This window comes from Rhinoderma darwinii, chromosome 12, assembly GCF_050947455.1.
Source record: "Rhinoderma darwinii isolate aRhiDar2 chromosome 12, aRhiDar2.hap1, whole genome shotgun sequence".
Lineage (NCBI taxonomy): Eukaryota > Metazoa > Chordata > Amphibia > Anura > Rhinodermatidae > Rhinoderma > Rhinoderma darwinii.
The window spans coordinates 34652457-34673484 of NC_134698.1; the positions used below are offsets into that span (position 1 = coordinate 34652457).

General features: G+C 40.2%; 1 protein-coding gene across 1 annotated transcript in view; it reads left to right on the forward strand.

The window, feature by feature from the left end:
• The window catches only part of PLCB2 (phospholipase C beta 2), a 207257-nt gene that overhangs the window by 130166 nt on the left and 56063 nt on the right, over positions 1–21028 (forward strand). Inside the window, exons 10-16 of the mRNA XM_075843498.1 lie at positions 6953–7099; positions 7900–8057; positions 13203–13285; positions 14421–14505; positions 17150–17303; positions 17433–17527; positions 20466–20562. Of these exons, the coding sequence (XP_075699613.1) occupies positions 6953–7099; positions 7900–8057; positions 13203–13285; positions 14421–14505; positions 17150–17303; positions 17433–17527; positions 20466–20562 (819 nt within the window). The remainder of the gene's footprint in view (positions 1–6952; positions 7100–7899; positions 8058–13202; positions 13286–14420; positions 14506–17149; positions 17304–17432; positions 17528–20465; positions 20563–21028) is intronic.

Here is a 21028-nt window from a genome sequence, read left to right on the forward strand (position 1 = left end):
TAGAACTTTAGCAGCAATTTCTCACATTTTCAAGAAAATTTCAAAAGGCTATTTTTACAGGGGCCAGTTCAGTTGTGAAGTGGCTTTGAGGGCCTTATATATTAGAAACCCCAAAAAAGTCACCCCATTTTAAAAACTTCACCCCTCAAAGTATTCAAAACAGCATTTAGAAAATGTCTTAACCCTTTACACATTTCACAGGAATTAAAGCAAAGTAGAGGTGAAATTTACAAATTTCATATTTTTCTGCAGAAATACATTTTTAATACAATTTTTTTATAACACAGAAGGTTTTACCAGAGAAATGCAACTCAATATTTGTTGCCCAGTTTCTGCAGTTTTAGGAAATATCCCACATGTGGCCCTAGCGTGCTACTGGACTGAAGCACCGGCCTCAGAAGCAAAGGAGCGCCTAGTGGATTTTGGGGCCTTATTTTTGTTAGAATATATTTTAGGCACCATGTCAGGTTTGAAGGGCTCTTGCGGTGCCAAAACAGTGAAAATCCCCCAAAAGTGACCCCATCTGGGAAACTAGACACCTCAAGGAAATTATCTAGGGGTGTAGTGAGCATTTTGACCGCACAGGTTTTTTACAGAAATTATTGGAAGTAGGCCGTGAAAATTAAAATCAACATTTCTTCAAAGAAAATGTAGGTTTAGCGATTTTTTTTCTCATTTCCACAAGGACTAAAGGAGAAAAAGCACCGCAAAATTTGTAAAGCAATTTCTCCCGAGTAAAACAATACCTCACATGTGGTAATAAACGGTTGTTTGGAGACACGGCGAGGCTGAGAAGGGAAAGAGCGCCATTTGGCTTTTGGAACTCAAATTTAGCAGGAATGGTTTGCGGAGGCCATGTCACATTTACAAAGCCCCTGAGGGGATAAAACAGTGGAAACCCCCCACAAGTGACCCCATTTTGGAAACTACACCCATTGATGAAATTATCTAGGGGTATAGTGAACGATTTGACACCACAGTTTTTTTGCAGAAATTATTGGAAGTAGGCCCTGAAAATAATAATCTACATTTTTTCAAAGAAAATTTAGGTTTAGCTAATTTTTTCTCATTTCCAGAAGGACTGAAAGAGAAAAAGCACCACAAAATTTGTAAAGCAATTTCTCCCGAGTAAAACAATACCCCACATGTGGTAATAAACGGCTGTTTGGACACACGGCAGGGCTTAGAAGGGAAAGAGCGCTATTTGGCTTTTTGAGATCACATTAAGCAGGAATGATTTGCGGAGGCCAGGTCACATTGGCAAAGCCCCTGAGGGGACAAAACAATGAAAACGCCCAAAAAGGGACTCCATTTAGGAAACTACACCTCTTGAGGAATGCATCTAGGGGTGTAGTGAGCATTTTGACCCCACAGATGTTTCATAGAATTTATTAGAATTAGGCAGTGAAAATAAAAACAGTCCTTTTTCTTCAATAAGACGTAGCTTTAGCGCAAATTTTTTCATTTTCTCAACAAATAAAGGAAAAAAAGAACCCAACATTTGTAAAGCTATTTCTCCCGAGTACGGCAATACCCCATATGTGGTCATAAACTGCTGTTTGGGCAAACCGCAGGGCTCAGATGGGAAGGACCGCCATTTGGAGTGCAGATGTTGCTGGATTGGTTTCTGGGCACCTGTGGGCCCAAAACAGTGGAAACCCCCCAGAAGTGACCCCATTTTGGAAACTACACCCCTCAATGCATTTACCAAGGGGTGTAGTAAGCATTTTAACCCTGCAGGTGTTTTGTAGAAATTAGTGTGCGCTCAATGTTGCAGAGTGAAAATGGGATTTTTTTCCATAGATATGCCAATATGTGGTGCCCGGCTTGTGCCACCATAACAAGACAGCTCTCTAATTATTATGCAGTGTTTCCCGGTTTTAGAAACACCCTACATGTGGCCCTAATCTTTTGTCTGGACATATGACAGGGCTCAGAAGTGAAGAGTACCATGCGGAGTGGAGGCCTAATTTGGCGATTTACAAAGTATTGGTTCACAACTGCAGAGGCTCAGATGTGAAATAATAAAAAGAAACCCCTGATAAGTGACCCCCACTATGGAACTGCACCCCTCAAGGCATTAATTAAGGGGTGTAGTGAGCATTTTCACCCCACATGTATTTTCCATAAATGAATGCGCTGCGGATGGTGCAAATTAAAAATTTATATTTTTCCCTAGATATGCCATTCAGTGGCAAATATGTAATGCCCAGCTTATGACGCTGGAGACACACACCCCAAAAATTGTTAAAAGGGTTCTCCCGGGTATGATGATGCCATATATGTTGAAGGAAACTGCTGTTTGGGGACGCTGTAGGGTTCAGGGCCGAGGGAGCACCATTTGGCTTTTGGAGAGCGGATTTTGCTTGGTACTATATTTGTTTGAGTATTGCTGGTGTTTTATAATGTGGGGGTACATGTAAGCGGGGCGGAGTATATAAGGGGCATAGTCAGGTGGTATAAAAAAATAAAAATAATCCATAGATGTGTGTTACGCTGTGAAGCAATCCTTTCCGCACAGGCCAGTGTCGCACTGATAAATGGTGTCATTTCTTATCCCCCTTTTGGTCCACACTCCGCGCCTTTGTAGTTTGGGGAATTTTGCTGGGAAGTGTTGTCCTGGTATAATACGGGCACCGTCGCTTCCAGCGGATATGTTTGGGCCCTCCCCTTCCTGGTTCCCTAATTTTAGGTCCTTGATAAATCGCCTCTTGAAACAGAAGAAATGTTCCCCTCGGGCACAACTGCATATTTTTTTATTTCCTGACTTATTGGAGCCATAACTAATTTTATTTTTCATAGACGTAGCGGTATGAGGGCTGGTTTGTTGCGGGACGAGCTGTAGTTATTATTGGTACCATTTTGGGGTACATGCAACTTTTTGATCACCTTTTATCCTATTTTTTGGGATGCCAGGTAAACAAAAAAACGCAATTCTGGCACAGCTTTTTTCGTTTTTTTTATACAGCGTTCACCACGCATTATAAACTACATGTTAACTTTATTCTGCGGGTCAGTACGATTCTGGCGATACCTAATTTATAGCACTTTTTTATGTTTTACAACTTTTTGCACAATAAAATTACTTTTGTAAAAAGAATGTATTTTTTCTGTCGCCAAGTTGTGAGAACCATAACTTTTTAATTTTTTTGTCTACGGAGTTGTATGAGGGCTTGTTTTTTGCGGGACGAGCTATAGTTTTTATAGGTACTATTTTTGGATACGTGCGACTTTTTGATCACTTTTTATTGTAATATTTGTAGGGCAAAGTGACCAAAAAACAGAAACTCTGGTAAAGTTTTTTACGTTTTTTTTTACGCTGTTCACCGCGTGCAATAAATAATATAATATTTTGATACCTCCGGTCGTTACGGTCGTGGCGATACCAAATACATATGGTTTATTATTATTTTTCAATAATAAAGGACTTGATAAGAGTAAAAGGGCGATTGTGTGTTATTTGATTACTTGAAACTTTTATTGTTTTCAAACTTTTATTTTTTGCACTTTTTTTTACACTTTTTTTATACTTTTTTTACACTTTTTCTCAAGTCCCACTAGGGGACTTGAAGGTCCAACGGTCAGATTTATTTTTTTCTAATACATTGCACTACCTATGTAGTGCAATTTATTAGATCTGTCAGTCATTCACTGACAGCAAGCCGTTTAGGCTTCGCCTCCCGGCGGGGCCTAAATCGGCTTCCGTAATGGCAGAGCAGGAGACCATTGTGTCTCCTGTTGCCATAACAGCAGTCGCCAGTCCCGATTGCCTACCAGGGCTGGCGATCTGCTAGTAACCGCTACGATGCAGCAATCGCTTTCGATTGCTGCATCGAAGGGGTTAATGGCAGGGATCGGAGCTAGCTCCGGTTCCTGCCGTTACAGGTGGATGTCAGCTGTACAGTACAGCTGACCTCCACCGCTGATGACGCCGCATCAGCTCCTGACCCGGCGCCATCTTGCCGGCAGCTACAGAAGCCGATCAGGCTCCGCCGCCGGGCGGATCTTGACCGGCTTCGGTGCTAGGCAGACCGGGAGGCCAGTATTAGGCCTCCGGTTGCCATTGCAGCCACCGGAACCCCGGCAATTTCATTGCTGGGGCTCCGATGAGCTGCAAACACCTTAAGTGCAGCGATCGCGTTTGAGCGCTGCACTTAAGGGGTTAATGGCGGGGATCGAAGCTAATTTCGGTCCCCGCCGTTACAGTCGGATGTCAGCTGTAAGATACAGCTGAGATCCGACGATGTTGGCACCGACTCAGCTTCTGAGCCGGTGCCAAACGTTTGACGTACATGTACGGCATTTTGCGGGAAGTCAATGCTTTCCATGACGTACATGTACGTCAAATGTCGGGAAGGGGTTAACAATGTATAGAGTGTATTTTTGATTAATTTAATGTTATCTGCATTGAAAAAAACTGTGCTTTTCTTTAAAAAATAAGGAAATTTCTAAGTGACCCTAAACTTTTGAACGGTAGTGTACTTACCCTGCCCAGGACTGCAGCATCAGCTCCTCTCCCTCTGTCAGGCTCTTCTGGTGGGAAGTGGTAGGCGGTCCTTGTAGGTTCACGTTCGTAGCAGATGTGCGTGCGTCATGTCTGTTTCAAGGATAGTTGGAGTAAGCTTCGGGGGCGGAGCTTGTAGAAGACGTGCGTGTGTCACGTCTGCTACAGGAATATACTAAGTAAGCATCAGGCCGGAGCTTGTAGCAGACATGCATGTGTCACGTCTGCTACCAGCAAAAGTTGTTTTTTTTTTGCAGTGGCTGAGCTGTCACAGAATTCCTGGGCCGTTCTCACGGCACGCCAGGGTGCTGCGGCACCCTGGTTGGGAACCACTGCAATGGAGATAAAGGATACAATTCTGGCTGCCTGCAGCTGCCACTAAGGGAGCTTACTGAAGATGGATTTATACCGCTACCATTGAACTCAGTGATAAATCCGTTATCATTCAACTCTATGGCAGCGAGAGGGGAAGGGGCAATTTATAAGTTCTGTAACAAAAAAATATCTCCACCTGTTAGAAATATATATTAGAAATTTAATCAGTACAGACATTTTTACCTATTTAGAGTTTAAAAACTTAAAGCCATAGGGAAAATGTAGGCATGCAGTCATATAAAAAGTATTTACCTCTCAGTTCCCTATTATTGCATATTTTTCACACTAAATAGTTTCTGATCTAAAAACAAAATGTAACAATCCAAGTGACCCAATACTCATGTGAACAATTCATTACCCCATTAAATTTAATAACTGGTTGCCCCACCTTTTACAGCAATAATAAGAAACAAAGTCTTCCCATAATTTGATATCGCTGTTTCATATCACTGTCGTGGAATATGAGCCCGTACGATGTGAGGCAGTGACATGGGAAGGATTTGTGCATTGTTTTGGATCCTGTCCACATCATCTCTATAGCATTCACAATAAAATTTTCCAATTACACACACATACAAACATTACACACACATACATACACACAAGCACACACACAATCTTGTATGTACTTGAAGAACCGAGAACCTGGAGGAAACTCATGCAAACAAGGTAGAACGTTCCATTGCCTACTGATGGTAATTATGAGAATATGTCCACCCACATGTTCCATCCTTAAGTTTCAAAGATCCGCCCTCCCATTTGTATTTTTTTTAACTAGTTTTACAATACAAGTTTTACAATACAATAAGAAACTAAAGGCACATCACAGAAAGACAGCAACATATGTCAGTATACAGGAGATCCCTTATTACAGTGAGAGCATATAAACACTATGTGCAAGAAAAAGTGGACAGTGACACACCCCCAATGCCTGTCAGAAGTAGTGCAACAAATGAAATATGTGCATAAAAAGCAAACGCATGATACATTTAATAGAATACTAGTACACATGGATATACGTCAACCTATCGCTAAGGTGAAGGGAGATATGAGGAGAATGAAGTCCTAAGGCAATTATTCGTATAGAGGGGAAAAACACCATAAGTCTCAGGATTTATTGACATTTTTAGGACATCGTCTGTTTCTGTAGACTAGGTGTTCAACTGAAATTATTGTGTTCACCATATTACGCCACTGAGTTACGGAGGGGGACTTTTAAAGTGATTAAAATATGTTTATTGATTTCATTTTTGAAAGAATGGCTATGTGACTCCATCTTGGATGAAGTCTCCATTTTATATTTAAAGAATCCATTTCATGGTTAAGTAGTCATTTGTTCCTTATCTGTCTGTTACAAGAACGTATGCTTTGACCTTGTAATTGTGGAACAGCCATTAGATAAGATTCATTCTTGCCTGAGAATATGGATACTGTTCATTCAGGTGCAGAGATGGTGTAAAGTTTCATGGGAATTAGTTTTACATTTAAAAAGCCATTCTTGTTAGTGATTGGATAACGGCAACCCTATTCCCCTTTTGAAAGATTCTATTGTAATGAGATTTTGGCAATAAACCAGAGAAGGATATTTGAGTATACAAGCGTGTGTCTCTTACTTCACTCCAATATATCAATATAACCTATGATTTGGATCTGGATAAGTTTACTGGGCGAGTATCAGTTGACATACCCATTTCAGACTTCAGTCTAATATATTTGGGCCTTGATTGCATCAACATAGACCGAGTTACATGAGAACATATTTCCCAAAAGTTATGTGAAATGAATGTGATCACTAGATTCATGTAATTTCTGTCAATATTACAACAGTGATGGCAAGCATTAGAATCTATTATAGAATATGTAATATATATATATATATATATATATATATATATATATATATATATATATATATATATATATATAAGGAGTTGTAAATTAGAACGTACACAAAATAGTATTCATGGTTAAAAAAACTTGTACTGTCAACATTTATCTAGTTTTAAAGAGGCAAAGGGCCAAATAAGGTTCAAAGGGTATGGACTAATACTAATGCTGTTTTCTCTACTCTAGGGCAGCTGTCTCCTAAAGGTATGGTTTGGTTTCTGTGTGGGTCTGAGAACAGTATTGTGTCCATGGACAAGTTACCTGTGAATCAAGACATGAACCAACCTCTTACTCACTACTTTATTAACTCCTCCCATAACACCTACCTCACAGGTACTCTTCTGTATGTTATTTACTGCCCAGAATCAATGATAATTAGCTATATTTTTAATGAGCTATTACATAATAAAGAAAATGCAATAAACATACAAAAAGTGTAGAGAAACAATAAACATCTTACAATGCCTAAAAATTAGAGTGTTTTCACTCTAAAAGATATAACAAATGGACACAATGTGCATTGGAGTAACATGCACCAAAATAAATAGGGCACATCCTAGGCTGTTTTAATGACATTTAGTCCCTAGTCACCAAATTTCCGTTAGGTGCACTGTCAATTCATGCAATATACAGGAAAAACATCTGGCACACAGTTGGTTTTAATGTACACTGTTTAATGGTCTACCCAATCACTGTGTACAAATACTTTAAGGATGAGTTAATAAAAGTTAATAATTTTAATGGCCTCTTAGCGAACCTCTGGGTCACTCGTGGGGCTTTATGCCTTTTAGTAATTTCCTTTTGAACATATTTTTTTCTGCAGTGCTCTCTACTGCAACATTAGCGCCCCATGTCAACGTACCCTTAGGGTTTTAAGTCACTAATATATACCTTGTTGAGAATAGGTTCACACAAAGAGGTAGTTCTTTACTTACTGCATCGGTAAGTGAAGAATCGTTAAGAATCGGTAGCAAAAACTGATGGCTGTGCATTCTAGGAAATGTACACAGAATTGATTTCTATTGGAACACACATTATAGACACATGTACAGGAAAAATAGCAAAGCAGTAAAGTACAGTTCGTCCTGTGTGAACCAACAAACCTTGTACTAACTGTTTTGCAAACGTTGCAGCTGGTCAGTTTTCTGGGGTCTCATCCCCTGAAATGTACAGACAGAGTCTGCTCTCAGGTTGCCGATGTGTGGAGCTAGACTGCTGGAAAGGAAAGCCTCCTGAGGAAGAACCCATTATCACTCATGGATTTACTATGACTACCGAGATCCTTTTTAAGGTAAAAATTATGTTACTAATCAAATGTGTATTTTTTTTTTATTTAAAAACAAAATAACCAGTATGAGAATAAAATAAAAAAAATGTTATCACATTTTCTGCCATCACGCTAATTCTTTAAACTTCCCTTTAAGGCCCTTTTCACACTGTGTTATGGTCTTCGTTTTGATGTATATGCTCCCAATGTATACGTTAAGCGAGGCTGTGATGGATGCCTTAACAGTAGCATCCATCACCCATAGGCAATAATGGTATCTGTTTAACGGATACATCATGAACTCTTTTGAACATTTTCATCACGTGTCCGTTAAATGGATATTATCATAGCCTAAGAGTGACTGGTTGATGCCGTAAGTCCTCCATCGCAGCCTCTGCTTTACGAATACATTGGGAAGCTTAAGTGACTGAACTTTCCATATATAGACAGTTATAACTGGAGCTTCCCGATGCAGCAGAGGTAGTCTTAATGGCCACCCTGTCCACACAATACCTCTGGAATCCATTCCGGTGGCCTCTGTTCCCCCCTCCCAATCCGACAATGACTCTGCGGCTCTGCGTTGCCCAGGAAAGCTCCTACACAGAGCTCTGCCACACAGAGAACCCCACACCCGCCGGCACCACACATTCCCAGCCACACGTCGGCCCAACTATCCCCAGCGAAAGCAAGACCCTCAGAGAAGTCAGAGTCCCATATATTGCCAGTGACATCACTGTAGCTTCCCTGGGGTCATCACTGGGGACACCCGACTGCTTTGAAGGTTTTGCCATCACAGGGAGATAATTGGCCACTGTGCAGGTGGGTATGTGCAAAGTGGGGATCTCTGTGTAGCAGTGCTCTGTATGTGAACTTCTCTGGGGAATGCAGAGCAGCTTAGTCTTAGTTGGACTAGATTGGTAGAGGGTGCAAGAAGGTCACGGGACTGAATCCCAGAGATGTTTTGCGGCAGAGTGGTGTCGGAGTAGCCTGGGTTTGGGAAAGCTAAAGGTACTCTAAGAATCCATCCTCAGAGTCCAAATCAAGATAACGATGCATCGGAGAGAAGACACAGACACGGAAGTTCATCAGTATCACACATGTGCCATATCTCTGGTGCTTGAGGCTGTTTCTCGTTTATTTATACACAATAAGGCAATACTAAGTTGAAGACCAATAGAAATCATATATGATTCAGTTCCATCCTCTAGAGGATAAAGAGTAACTACATGGACAGAGTGTGCTGGGGATAGGAAAGGTTTACTGTCATTGTTGTATAAAAAGTTAATGAATGCACAGGTTAAAAATACTGAATTAAAAAATATTGCACATTAGCACAAAGATTCAGGAAAAATAAGGAGTGAAAGTGAATGGGGAAAAATTATGTAATTAATTCCTAAGGTGTCTTAAAAACTTATAGAGTTACACAATATTTTATTGTACACAGATTACATAGAACACCTTTGTTCTTGTTTAAAATTGGGTATAAATTGGATGATAAATGCACAAAATGTGGAGATGTAGAACCTAGGAAAAAAAAATTGCTGCTGCAATGCGTTTCAACCTCGTACTGTGGTCAGTACGAGGTTGAAACGCGTTGCAGCAGCAATTTTTTATTGTTTTTTAGTATGTTCAGAAATAAATTGTTTTAAGTCTCATCTGATGGTTTTGTGGAATTACTGAACCACCCACACAAGAGCGCCCGATGCAAGGAGCATTTTTTTTTCCTATGTTCTAAGTAGTCATTTGTTCCTTATCTGTCTGTTACAAGAACGTATGCTTTGACCTTGTAATTGTGGAACAGCCATGAGATAAGATTCATTCTTGCCTGAGAATATGGATACTGTTCATTCAGGTGCAGAGATGGTGTAAAGTTTCATGGGAATTAGTTTTACATTTAAAAAGCCATTCTTGTTAGTGATTGGATAACGGCAACCCTATTCCCCTTTTGAAAGATCTAGGTAAAAGTAAGGGATATTATGGAATCAACTGCGGGGCTTTTTCTCCCCTTTTGCTCCTCCTCCACTGCCTCCACAATCCTCATTCATGGGATAGGGATGGGTAAGGTGTATTAACTATAAAATGTGTTATTGACATGCATTTTTGTGTAGGCAATAATGTATGTATGTTATGTTGGAAAAATAAAAATAAATATTTTTTAAAAACAAAATAAAAATAAAAAATGTGTGATGTATGTATGTATGTATGTATGTAGATGTAAACATTTTGAAAAAAAAGTAGGGCTGAAACATCACATGTGGTGAATAAATTCACTTTTTTTTCACTAACCGGAGTGCTGTCTCGTATTTTGGAGTTTTCTTGACTATATACACTACCGTTCAAAAGTTTGGGGTCACCCAGACAATTTTGTGTTTTCCATGAAAACTCACACTTATATATATGAAATGACTTGCAAAATAACTAGAAAATATAGTCAAGACATTGACAAGGTTAGAAATAATGATTTTTATTTGAAATAATAATTTTCTTCTTCAAACTTTGCTTTCGTCAAAGAATGCTCCATTTGCAGCAATTACAGCATTGCAGACCTTGGGCATTCTAGCTGTTAATTTGCTGAGGTAATCGGGAGAAATCTCACCCCATGCTTCCAGAAGGCCCTCCCACAAGTTGGATTGGCTTGATGGGCACTTCTTGCGTACCATACGGTCAAGCTGCTCCCTCAACAGCTCTATGGGGTTGAGATCTGGTGACTGCGCTGGCCACTCCATTACAGATAGAATACCAGCTGCCTGCTTCTTCCCTAAATAGTTCTTGCATAATTTAGAGGTGTGCTTTGGGTCATTGTCCTGTTGTAGGATGAAATTGGCTCCAATCAAGCGCTGTCCACAGGGTATGGCATGGCGTTGCAAAATGGAGTGATAGCCTTCCTTATTCAAAATCCCTTTTACCTTGTACAAATCTCCAACTTTACCAGCACCAAAGCAACCCCAGACCATCACATTACCTCCACCATGCTTGACAGATGGCGTAAGGCACTCTTCCAGCATCTTTTCAGTTGTTCTGCGTCTCACAAATGTTCTTCTATGTGATCCAAACACCTCAAACTTCGATTGGTCTGTCCATAACACTTTTTTCCAATCTTCCTCTGTCCAATGTCTGTGTGCTGTTGGCCATATGAATCTTTTCCTTTTATTAGCCAGTCTCAGATATGGCTTTTTCTTTGCCACTCTGCCCTGAAGGCCAGCATCCCGGAGTTGCCTCTTCACTGTAGACGTTGACACTGGCGCTTTGCGGGTACTATTTAATGAAGCTGCCAGTTGAGGACCTGTGAGGCGTCTATTTCTCAAACTAGAGACTCTAATGTACATGTCTTGTTGCTCAGTTGTGCAGCGGGGCCTCCCACTTCTCTTTCTACTCTGGTTAGAGCTTGTGTGTGCTGTCCTCTGAAGGGAGTAGTACACACCGTTGTAGGAAACCTTCAGTTTCTTGGCAATTTCTCGCATGGAATAGCTTTCATTTCTAAGAACAAGAATAGACTGTCGAGTTTCACATGAAAGCTCTCTTTTTCTAGCCATTTTGAGAGTTTAATCGAACCCACAAATGTAATGCTCCAGATTCTCAACTATCTCAAAGGAAGGTCAGTTTTATAGCTCCTCTAAACTGCAAAACGGTTTACAGCGGTGCTAACATTATTGCACAAGGGTTTTCAAGTGTTTTCTAATCATCCATTAGCCTTCTAACTGAGTTAGTAAACACAATGTACCATTAGAACACTGGAGTGATAGTTGCTGGAAATGGGCCTCTATACACCTATGTAGATATTGCATTAAAAAACAGACGTTTGCAGCTAGAATAGTCATTTAGCACATTAACAATGTATAGAGTGTATTTCTGATTAATTTAATGTTATCTTCATTGAAAAAAACTGTGCTTTTCTTGCAAAAATAAGGACATTTCTAAGTGACCCTAAACTATTGAACGGTTGTGTATATATGATTTAGTTCCAGCCCAGTTATAGAGGTAGCTTAACAAATCACATTAAAGATCACTTTATAGTATATGAATATATTACATGCATAAAGAAACTATGGTAGCATATCTATATATGGCCTCAGGAAATGCTCTTGAGCCTCCTCCATTGGAATTAAAGTTTCAGCTTTACTAATTTTGTACCTGAAATCTTGTTAGGAGAAGAAAAGAGTTCCAGTCTCATTAAAAACTAAAAATCGTATTGTCTTGGGGTCGTAAAAACTTCACTCTATTATAATTGTTTAAAAAACAATTATTCGCTGAGACTTTCAAGGTCTAACACATGTTTTCACATAATTATTAACTCTCTATACTACAGATTTTTCTACTGAATGGTAAATGATTAAACAATAATTACTCTCATAGTAGTTATTCAGAGTCTCTCTGCTGCATCGGGAAGCTCCAGTGATAACAATCCAATGGACACCAGCTTTCCGATGTATACGTTTAACAGAGACCAGTGACGGATGCCATACAGCTGCATTCCTCACCCATAGGCTATTGTTGGTTGAAAAATAACAGACTTTATTCTTCAATTTAAGAATTGATGATTGGGAGTTCTAAATAACTAATTTGTTTAATTTGAGACCAAGTATTTTACATGACTATAGTTAGCTGAAAAAGTATTCATTATGTAGTCTGACAGACACCCCAACAAAAATCTGCAATAGCAAACTTCATTTGTTACCAGAGTTCGCTTTTTATTTAATAATTTAGGGATTTAGGTGAGTACAAAGATACTTTAGCTTATAGCACTGCATCATACTTCTAAACCTATATACATGCATTGACTGGTAAGATAGATCCTAGAGACAATTTTTACTTTGTAATATTAGCAATGTTCTGCAGTATTTTACTAAGTCAAATTTATCTTATGGATAAGTGACATACAAAATATGGCTTGGCTCAGGGGTTAGCACTGTTACCTTGCAGCACTGGGGTCTAGCAATGAATCCCACCAAGGACAACATCTGCATGGAGTTTGGATGTTCTTCCCATGTCTGTGTGGGTTTCCCCTGAGTTTTCTGTTCCAAAAAGATACAGTACTAACTAGTGTGTGTGCCTGTGATTGAAAAATGGAATTGGTGACAATCTTAGTACAGCGTAGCAGAACATGGCGCATTATAAGAAACTGGAAATAAATAAAAAATGCTAATGATGAATATGGTCTTGTTTTTCCAGGATGTCATTGAAGCTATTGCAGAATCTGCATTCAAAACTTCTGCTTATCCAGTGATATTGTCATTTGAAAACCATGTAGACTCGTGAGTGCTTCTATTGTACATTGTGATGACAGGCCAGTCATTACTGCCAGAATTAGTTAAAAAGAGTATGAGAATGCACTGTCCTTCATGCTAAGGCCCCATGCACATGTCAATAGCTTTTATCCGCAATTACGGATCCGAAATTGCGATTAAAATACTGAAACATTAATTTCTATTGGCCACGGACACCTTCCCATATATTTACAGGTGTGTATCCGGGCCGTAGAAATGCTAAAAAATAGGACATGTCCTATTTTTCACATTTATGGACCGTGCTCCTATACTTAGTACTGTGAGCACAGTCGCAAATGCAGATGACACTCCGCGGCCGTCTGTGCAGTATTCACTGACCGTAAATACTGCATGGATGTGTGCATGGGGCCTTAAGGGTTAAAAAAAAAGTAGAAAATGTGCATAATAACTGCATCTCAAAAAGACAGGTAAAAAGTACTTAATGTAGCTGGTAATACTGACCCGTGGGGACTCCGTGTGCCACAGTACAGGGTCTGTAGCACTACAGCGCTACTAAAAAAGCATATAGTGTGCATTAAAGAAAAAATAATCAGTGCTCCATGTTCTGAAAAAGGTGCATGGAAAAATTATTCTGATTATTTCACTGTACCAATTATGTGGTACAGGGGTGTAACTTGGAAACACTGGGCCCCATAACAAACTTTTGACTGGGTGCCACACACAGCCCGCCCTTGTAGATAGTGCTATACAGCCACTCCTGTAGACTGTGCCATACAGCCCCCCTTGTAAACAGTGCTATACAGCCCCCTGTAAACAGTGCTATACAGCCCCCCTGTAAACAGTGCTATACAGCCCCCCTGTAGACAGGGCTTTACAGTCTCCCCATACAGCGCTACACAGCCACCCCTGTAGACAGTGCAATACAGCCCCCCCGACAGGGCAATACAGTCTAGTATTTTCATTAAACAAACAGAATTAGGTGAATTTATAAATAATATTAATAATACATAAATACAATATTAGTCTATAAACTGAATGAAAGTATTGACATTTATTTGTATTTTAGGGTTAAGAGCACGTAATCTACAAGCACTTTTATTTTGCTCTTTTTATGTTATAGATAAAGCTTATATGTGGTAATATTTTATATTGTATTTTGCAGTGCAAAGCAACAGGCAAAGATGGCTGAGTACTGCAGAACAATATTTGGAGACATGTTACTGACTGATGTTCTGGAAAATTATCCAGTAAGTACAAAGAAGGTCTTGCTAGTGTCTCCTACTAGGAATCATGCACCCATAGTGTCCCCATACAGTATCCTGCCTTCATAGTGCCCCCCACACACAATATCATACTCCCATAGTGCCTCTCCCCAGTTTCATGCCTCCAGTGCCTCCCCACAGTATAATTTCTCCATAGTGCCCTCTTACACAGTATAATGTTCCCATAGTGCCCACACACACAAACACACACACACACACACACACACACACGCACACACACACACACACACACACACACACACACACACACACACACACACAGTATAATGCCCGCATTGTGCCTGCACACACAGTATAATTCCCCATAGTGCCTCCAAACACAATATTATGCCCCCATAGTGCCTCTCACACAGTATAATGCCACCATAGTGCCTCACACAGTATAATGCCCCTATAGGCAGATACAGTTGAAACCAGCCCACCCGGGACAGCAGGACACTACCTGGTCTCTGGGGACTATCCCACTGGCTGCTACTCTTATTTTAACTAGTGGTAAGTGTCTGTGCAGGGATCCTCTCTACACAGGTCCTACAATTCTGGTAGACGAGAGTGTGCTGAACCAACTCAAGGATCATAGAAAGGAAATGAGGCAAAGATTCACCAAGTCCCCCAACCCAAATGGTTAGGGATTTGATGCTATTAACCAGCCCGATTTTAGAGAGAGAAAGACAAAGTGCAGCTGCAACCCCTTCTTCTCCCTCCTCTATGTCTTCAATCTACTGAGTTACTGTAAATTGATTAATTTGAGGACTGATGAGATTTCTGTACATTGAGGGTATGTTCACACGCTTAACAAAAAACTTCTGAAAATACGGAGCTGTTTTCAGAGAAAACAGCCTCTGATTTTCAAGGGTTTTTGAAGCTGAAAATGAAGTTTCTTTTCATTTGGAGCTTCTTTTGAGGGTATGTTCACACGGCTTATTTTTGGCCGTTTTTCGGGCTGTAAATGGCCGAAAAATCGGCAGCAACACGCCTTCAAACATCTGCCCATTGATTTCAATAGGAAAAATGGCGTTCTGTTCCGATGGGTCGTTTTTTTACACAGCCGTTTTGAAAAATGGCCGCGTAAAAAAAACGCAGCGAAAAAGAAGGGCACGTCACTTCTTGGGATGTTTTTGGAGCTGTTTTTCATAGACTATTGAAAACAGCTCCAAAAACGGCCGTAAAAAACGAAGCGAAAAACGGAGCGAAAATCGCAAATGGCTCAAAAAATTTCTGAAAATCAGGAGCTGTTTTCCCTTGAAAACAGCTCCGTATTTTCAGACCTTTTTTACTCAGCGTGTGAACATACTCTGAGACTTCTTTTCAGGCTTCTTTTGAGGCGTTTTTCATGGCGTTTTTCATAGTGTTCAATGGAAAATCAGCTCAAAAAAATGCCTCAAGAAGTGACATGCACTTCTTTTTACGGAGCGTCTTTTTACGCTCCGTTTTTTAAAACAGCGTCGTAAAAAGACGCCCCGTATGAACTAAATGCTGTTTTTCCCATTGATTTCAATACCCTAGGGTATGTTCACACACAAACACACAGTGTGTTTAGGCATATTTCGGGGCATTTACGCCGCGAAAAACGCCTGAAAAAACGTTAGCTGAATGCCTACAAACATCTGCCCATTGAAATCAATGGGAAAAACAGTATTCAGTTCATACGGGGCGTCTTTTTACGCCGCTGTTATAAAAAACATTGCGTAAAAAGACTCTCCGTAAAAAGAAGTGCATGTCATTTCTTGAGGATTTTTCTGGAGCTGATTTTCCATTGAACACTATGAAAAACGCCTCAAAAGAAGCCTGAAAAGAAGCCTCCAAGGCTGTGTTCACACGGAGTTTTTTGCAGGACGAAAATTCCTCCTGCAAAAACTGCTCCAGTAGGTTTTTGCACAGTGGTTTGACAAAAACTCGTCAAAACACTCGTCGAGGTTTTTTTTTCCTCTTTCTGACTGATTGAAATGGGGTTTTGGAGGCGGAAACCGCCTCAAGATGGGTCATGACGCTTCTTTTTACCGCGACGCGTTTTTTTTACTCGCGGTAAAAAAACTCGTCCAACTCCCATTGAAATCAATGGGAGGCATTTTCGGGCGGTTTTTGAAGAGTTTTTTTGGCGCGGTTTCCGCGTCAAAAAACTTGTCAAAAAACTCTGTGTGAAAAAGCTCCAAATTAAAAGAAGCTTAATTTTCACCTTCAAAAACGTATTTTCAGATGTTTTTTGTTAAGTGTGTGAACATACCCTCACAGGCAAGCAGTAAAAGGAGAGCTACAGGCTTCTGAAAGTGCCACTTTCCCCATATAAGATATATTACAAAGTTTCATAAAGTTTCATTTCAAAGTTTCATTACAAAGTTTCAAAAATACTTTGTATGCAAAAAGAATTAAAACGATAGCTACAATTTAAAGTGAAATCTTAGTAGATCAGTGTTGTTTATTGCTAGTACCATATATATGTAGTTTAGAATACCAAATACATTGCAGTATTCACCCATAGATTTTATCTAGTTGTGCTCGGCATGAAAATTGATGATGGATATGTCATAACTTGAGATATATAGAAAATTAACGATCTCTGGACTAGAATAACAAGGAACACTACCAAGTGCCTACTTTTTTATTTTTTCAGCTAAAACCAGGATGTCCAGTTCCAAGCCCTAGTGATTTGCTAGGCAAAATCTTGATAAAAAACAAGAAGAACCAGGGTTTTTCATCTGTGGAGAAGAAATCACAAAATAGTGACTCAACAGAACAGGGAAGTTCTCATATAAGTGACAATTCAGGTAAAGAAGATATCTCTTGCAATGCTTGATAATCCTATTATCCTGTTTTTATAGTTCTTAATATTTAGATTTTTTTGCTTATACAACAAAGACATCATCATCAGTAAAGTATAGGCATATGTTTTATAGATAATCAAGCGGATGAGGATGCAGGTAAAGAAGGTGAAAGTGATGAACTTGTGGAAAATGTGGATGAAGAGATTAAACAGATGCAGTCAGATGAGGTGAGATTTACTGGTGGTGCCTACAATGATGCAAACATATTCACAGACCCCTGAAATTCCACATTTTCTCTGCAAACCCATGCTCCTGAACATTAGACAGGACAACCTTTTATTCGTCATAAAGAGACCTTTTTTTATGGTTTGAGAGTTGCAGTATCATAAAAATGCATATTTTTCCAAAAGTAATTCTAATTCATACCCTTTAAAATTCCCCACTCTGGTGGACTGGTACCCATATGATATCCTTGAAAGATTAGTAGATGGTGGCATGTAGACACCATTACAATATTCCTCCGTGGCTCCCATCTCACAACCTTTGCCATCTGAGAAGGAATCCAACTTTGGGCTCTACTTTGAGAGTGACCAAAAAATTTTTTTCAAAGTTCAAATATCTTTCTGTCTACTTTTTCTTTTTCTGGGAAACCTGTAATTTTCCACTGATAGTCAGGGTGTATGGATCATTCCTTATGTCACATACCAGGATGTTGATTTTGTAGGTTTACAGCTAGCTACACCCTGTAGCACCAGTCTCTAATCTGCCCTTCATCTCCAAACTCCTGGAACGCTTGGTCTACTCTCGCCTTATCCGCTATCTCTCTGCTAACTCCATTCTTGACCCCTTACAATCTGGTTTCCGCACTCTACACTCCACAGAAACTGCCCTTACTAAAGTCTCAAATGATCTCTTGGCGGCTAAATCGGACGGTAAATCCTCTCTCCTTATTCTTTTGGATCTCTCTGCAGCCTTTGACACTGTAGACCACAAACTCCTACTTAACATGCTCCACTCTATTGGCCTCAAGGACGCGGCTCTCTCTTGGTTTTCCTCCTATCTCTCTGACCGCTCATTCAGTGTGTCATTTGCTGGTTCCACTTCTTCTCCTCTTCCCCTTGATATCGGGGTTCCTCAGGGATCAGTCCTAGGTCCACTCCTCTTTTCTCTCTACACAGCTCCTATTGGACAAACCATCAGCAGATTTGGCTTCCAGTACCATCTCTACGCTGATGACACCCAATTATATACCTCTTCCCGTGACATCACCCCTGCTCTAATACAGAACACCAGTGATTGTCTGTCCGCTGTCTCTAACATCATGTCCTCTCTCTATCTGAAACTGAATCTTTCTAAAACTGAGCTCCTTGTGTTCCAACCATCTACTAACCTCCCTAAACCTGATGTCTCTATCTCTGTGTGTGGCACTATCATAACTCCTAAGCAGCACGCCCGCTGTCTCGGGGTTATTTTTGACTCAGATCTTTCCTTTACTCCTCACATACAATCACTTTCACGCTCCTGTCATTTTCACCTAAAAAACATCTCCAGAATCCGCTCTTTTCTTACGGAGGAAACTGCCAAAACTCTCATTGTTGCTCTGATTCACTCTCGTCTTGACTACTGTAACTCATTACTAGTCGGTCTTCCCCTCACTAAACTCTCCCCTCTCCAATCTATCCTCAATGCAGCAGCCAGGCTCATCTTTATGACCAACCGCTACACCAACACCTCTAATCTGTGCCAGTCACTGCACTGGTTGCCCATCCCCTTCCGAATAAAATTCAAACTTATTACTCTCACCCACAAAGCTCTCCACAGTGCTGCACCTCCTTACATCTCCTCCCTCATCTCTGTCTACCACCCTACTCGGGCTCTACGTTCTGCCAACGACCTTAGATTAAAATCCTCCATAATCCGAACCTCCCACTACCGTCTCCAGGATTTCTCTCGTGCTGCACCCGTCCTCTGGAATGTGCTACCCCAGACAATCAGATTAATTCCCAATATCCACAGTTTTAAACGTGCCCTGAAAACACATCTATTTAGACAGGCCTATAAAATTCCCTAATCTGACTCCTTTTCATGGCCCTCCATTTAGATTAGTCATCAGAATAAGATTCCCTCACACTCCTTCTCTTCATGTCCGTCATACACGGATACTGGCTGGTGACCGGCTCATGCAGCTTTATGTTACCACCGCATGTGTATAAAAATGGCCGGACCATTGTACAGAACAAACACTATTACACTTTGTGTCTCCCTTATGTCCTCATAGATTGTAAGCTCTTGCGAGCAGGGTCCTCACTCCCCAGGTTTGAATTGTAAATGAACTTTGTCACTATGTAATGTCTGATATTGTTTTCATGTTCCCTCTACATTGTAAAGTGCTGCGTAATATGTTGGCGCTATATAAATAAAGATTATTATTATTATTATTATTATCTAAGGTAACTTTTTCTTTATCCATGACCACTACAAAGAGGAAAGGCTTAGGGGTTTTCCAGCCAGAAAAAATTGATGGCCTATCCGCAGGATAGGCCTTCAATAACTGATGAGTCGGGTCTGACTCCCAGGACCCCCACTGATCAGCTGTTTTGAAGGGGGTATGAGCCCTGCTTCTCCTTCATTTCTTCTTGCTTGCTGTGAATCTTCGACACACATGTAGCGGCGATTCATAGGTATTGTCAGCCTTTTCTCCCATTAAAGTAAAGTGGGAGAAAAGGCTTCAAAACAGTTGATCAGCGGGGTCCCAGGATTCGGACACAGACCCATCAGCAATTGATGGCCTATTCTGAGAATAGGCCATACATTTTTACTGCCTATAAAACCCCTTTAAGAGTACCAATCCTTAGGTACACTTGTAGTCAGTTGTAGTGGTATTTGGGACAAGAAGAGTTTGTGTAGGTTACAGGGCAGTTGTGACAATCGGAATTTTCCCAGATTGGTAAACTGTTATCAATTCACAATGCCAAGCCTCAAGGCTTGGCATCATCCCAAACAATTTTGCTAAATACGTCTTTGACTTTTGTTCAGGATGTGCCACACATTTCAGATTCTGTTATTATCATTAGTGTCATTAGATTAACATTAATTTATTATATTGGTTGTCCTTAGTTGAATGAAGTTTAACAATTTTTACTTCACCACTTTTCATGTGTACAGGGCACTGCTGGGCAGGAGGCAACAGCTTATGAAGAGATGTCAAGTTTAGTCAACTACATTCAGCCAGTAAAATTTGAGTCATTTGAAGTCTCTGGGCGTAAGAAGATCTTTCTAAACCATAATTATTTATTGTAAAATATTAAAGTTAATTAAATTAACATTTTTATTCATGATCAAATTAAAGCGGATCCGTCATCTGTATATATGCTGTTCTATCTAAGGGTAGAATATTACAGGGACTGGTCAGCTCTCCTATTAGAAGAGAGCTCCCCCATTCTTCTCACAGTGATTGATGGCTGACTGCTGTGTATGCTGTGAGGGCAGGGAGAGGCGGCGGGGTGAGCGCTCTCCTCATAAATACATCAGACTCATAAGTATCCAGTGCAATCTTTGATCGCTCTTATTAACCAAAGGCACAATATTTAAAAAATATTAAAATATTGTGCCGTTTGGGCTAATAGCTGAGAGTAGACCTGACTGTACTGTGCTTCCCTTACCTTGATTGTCTTTTATATCACCAGGATAAGTTAATAGGATAATAGTATCTGTATTCACTTATTATT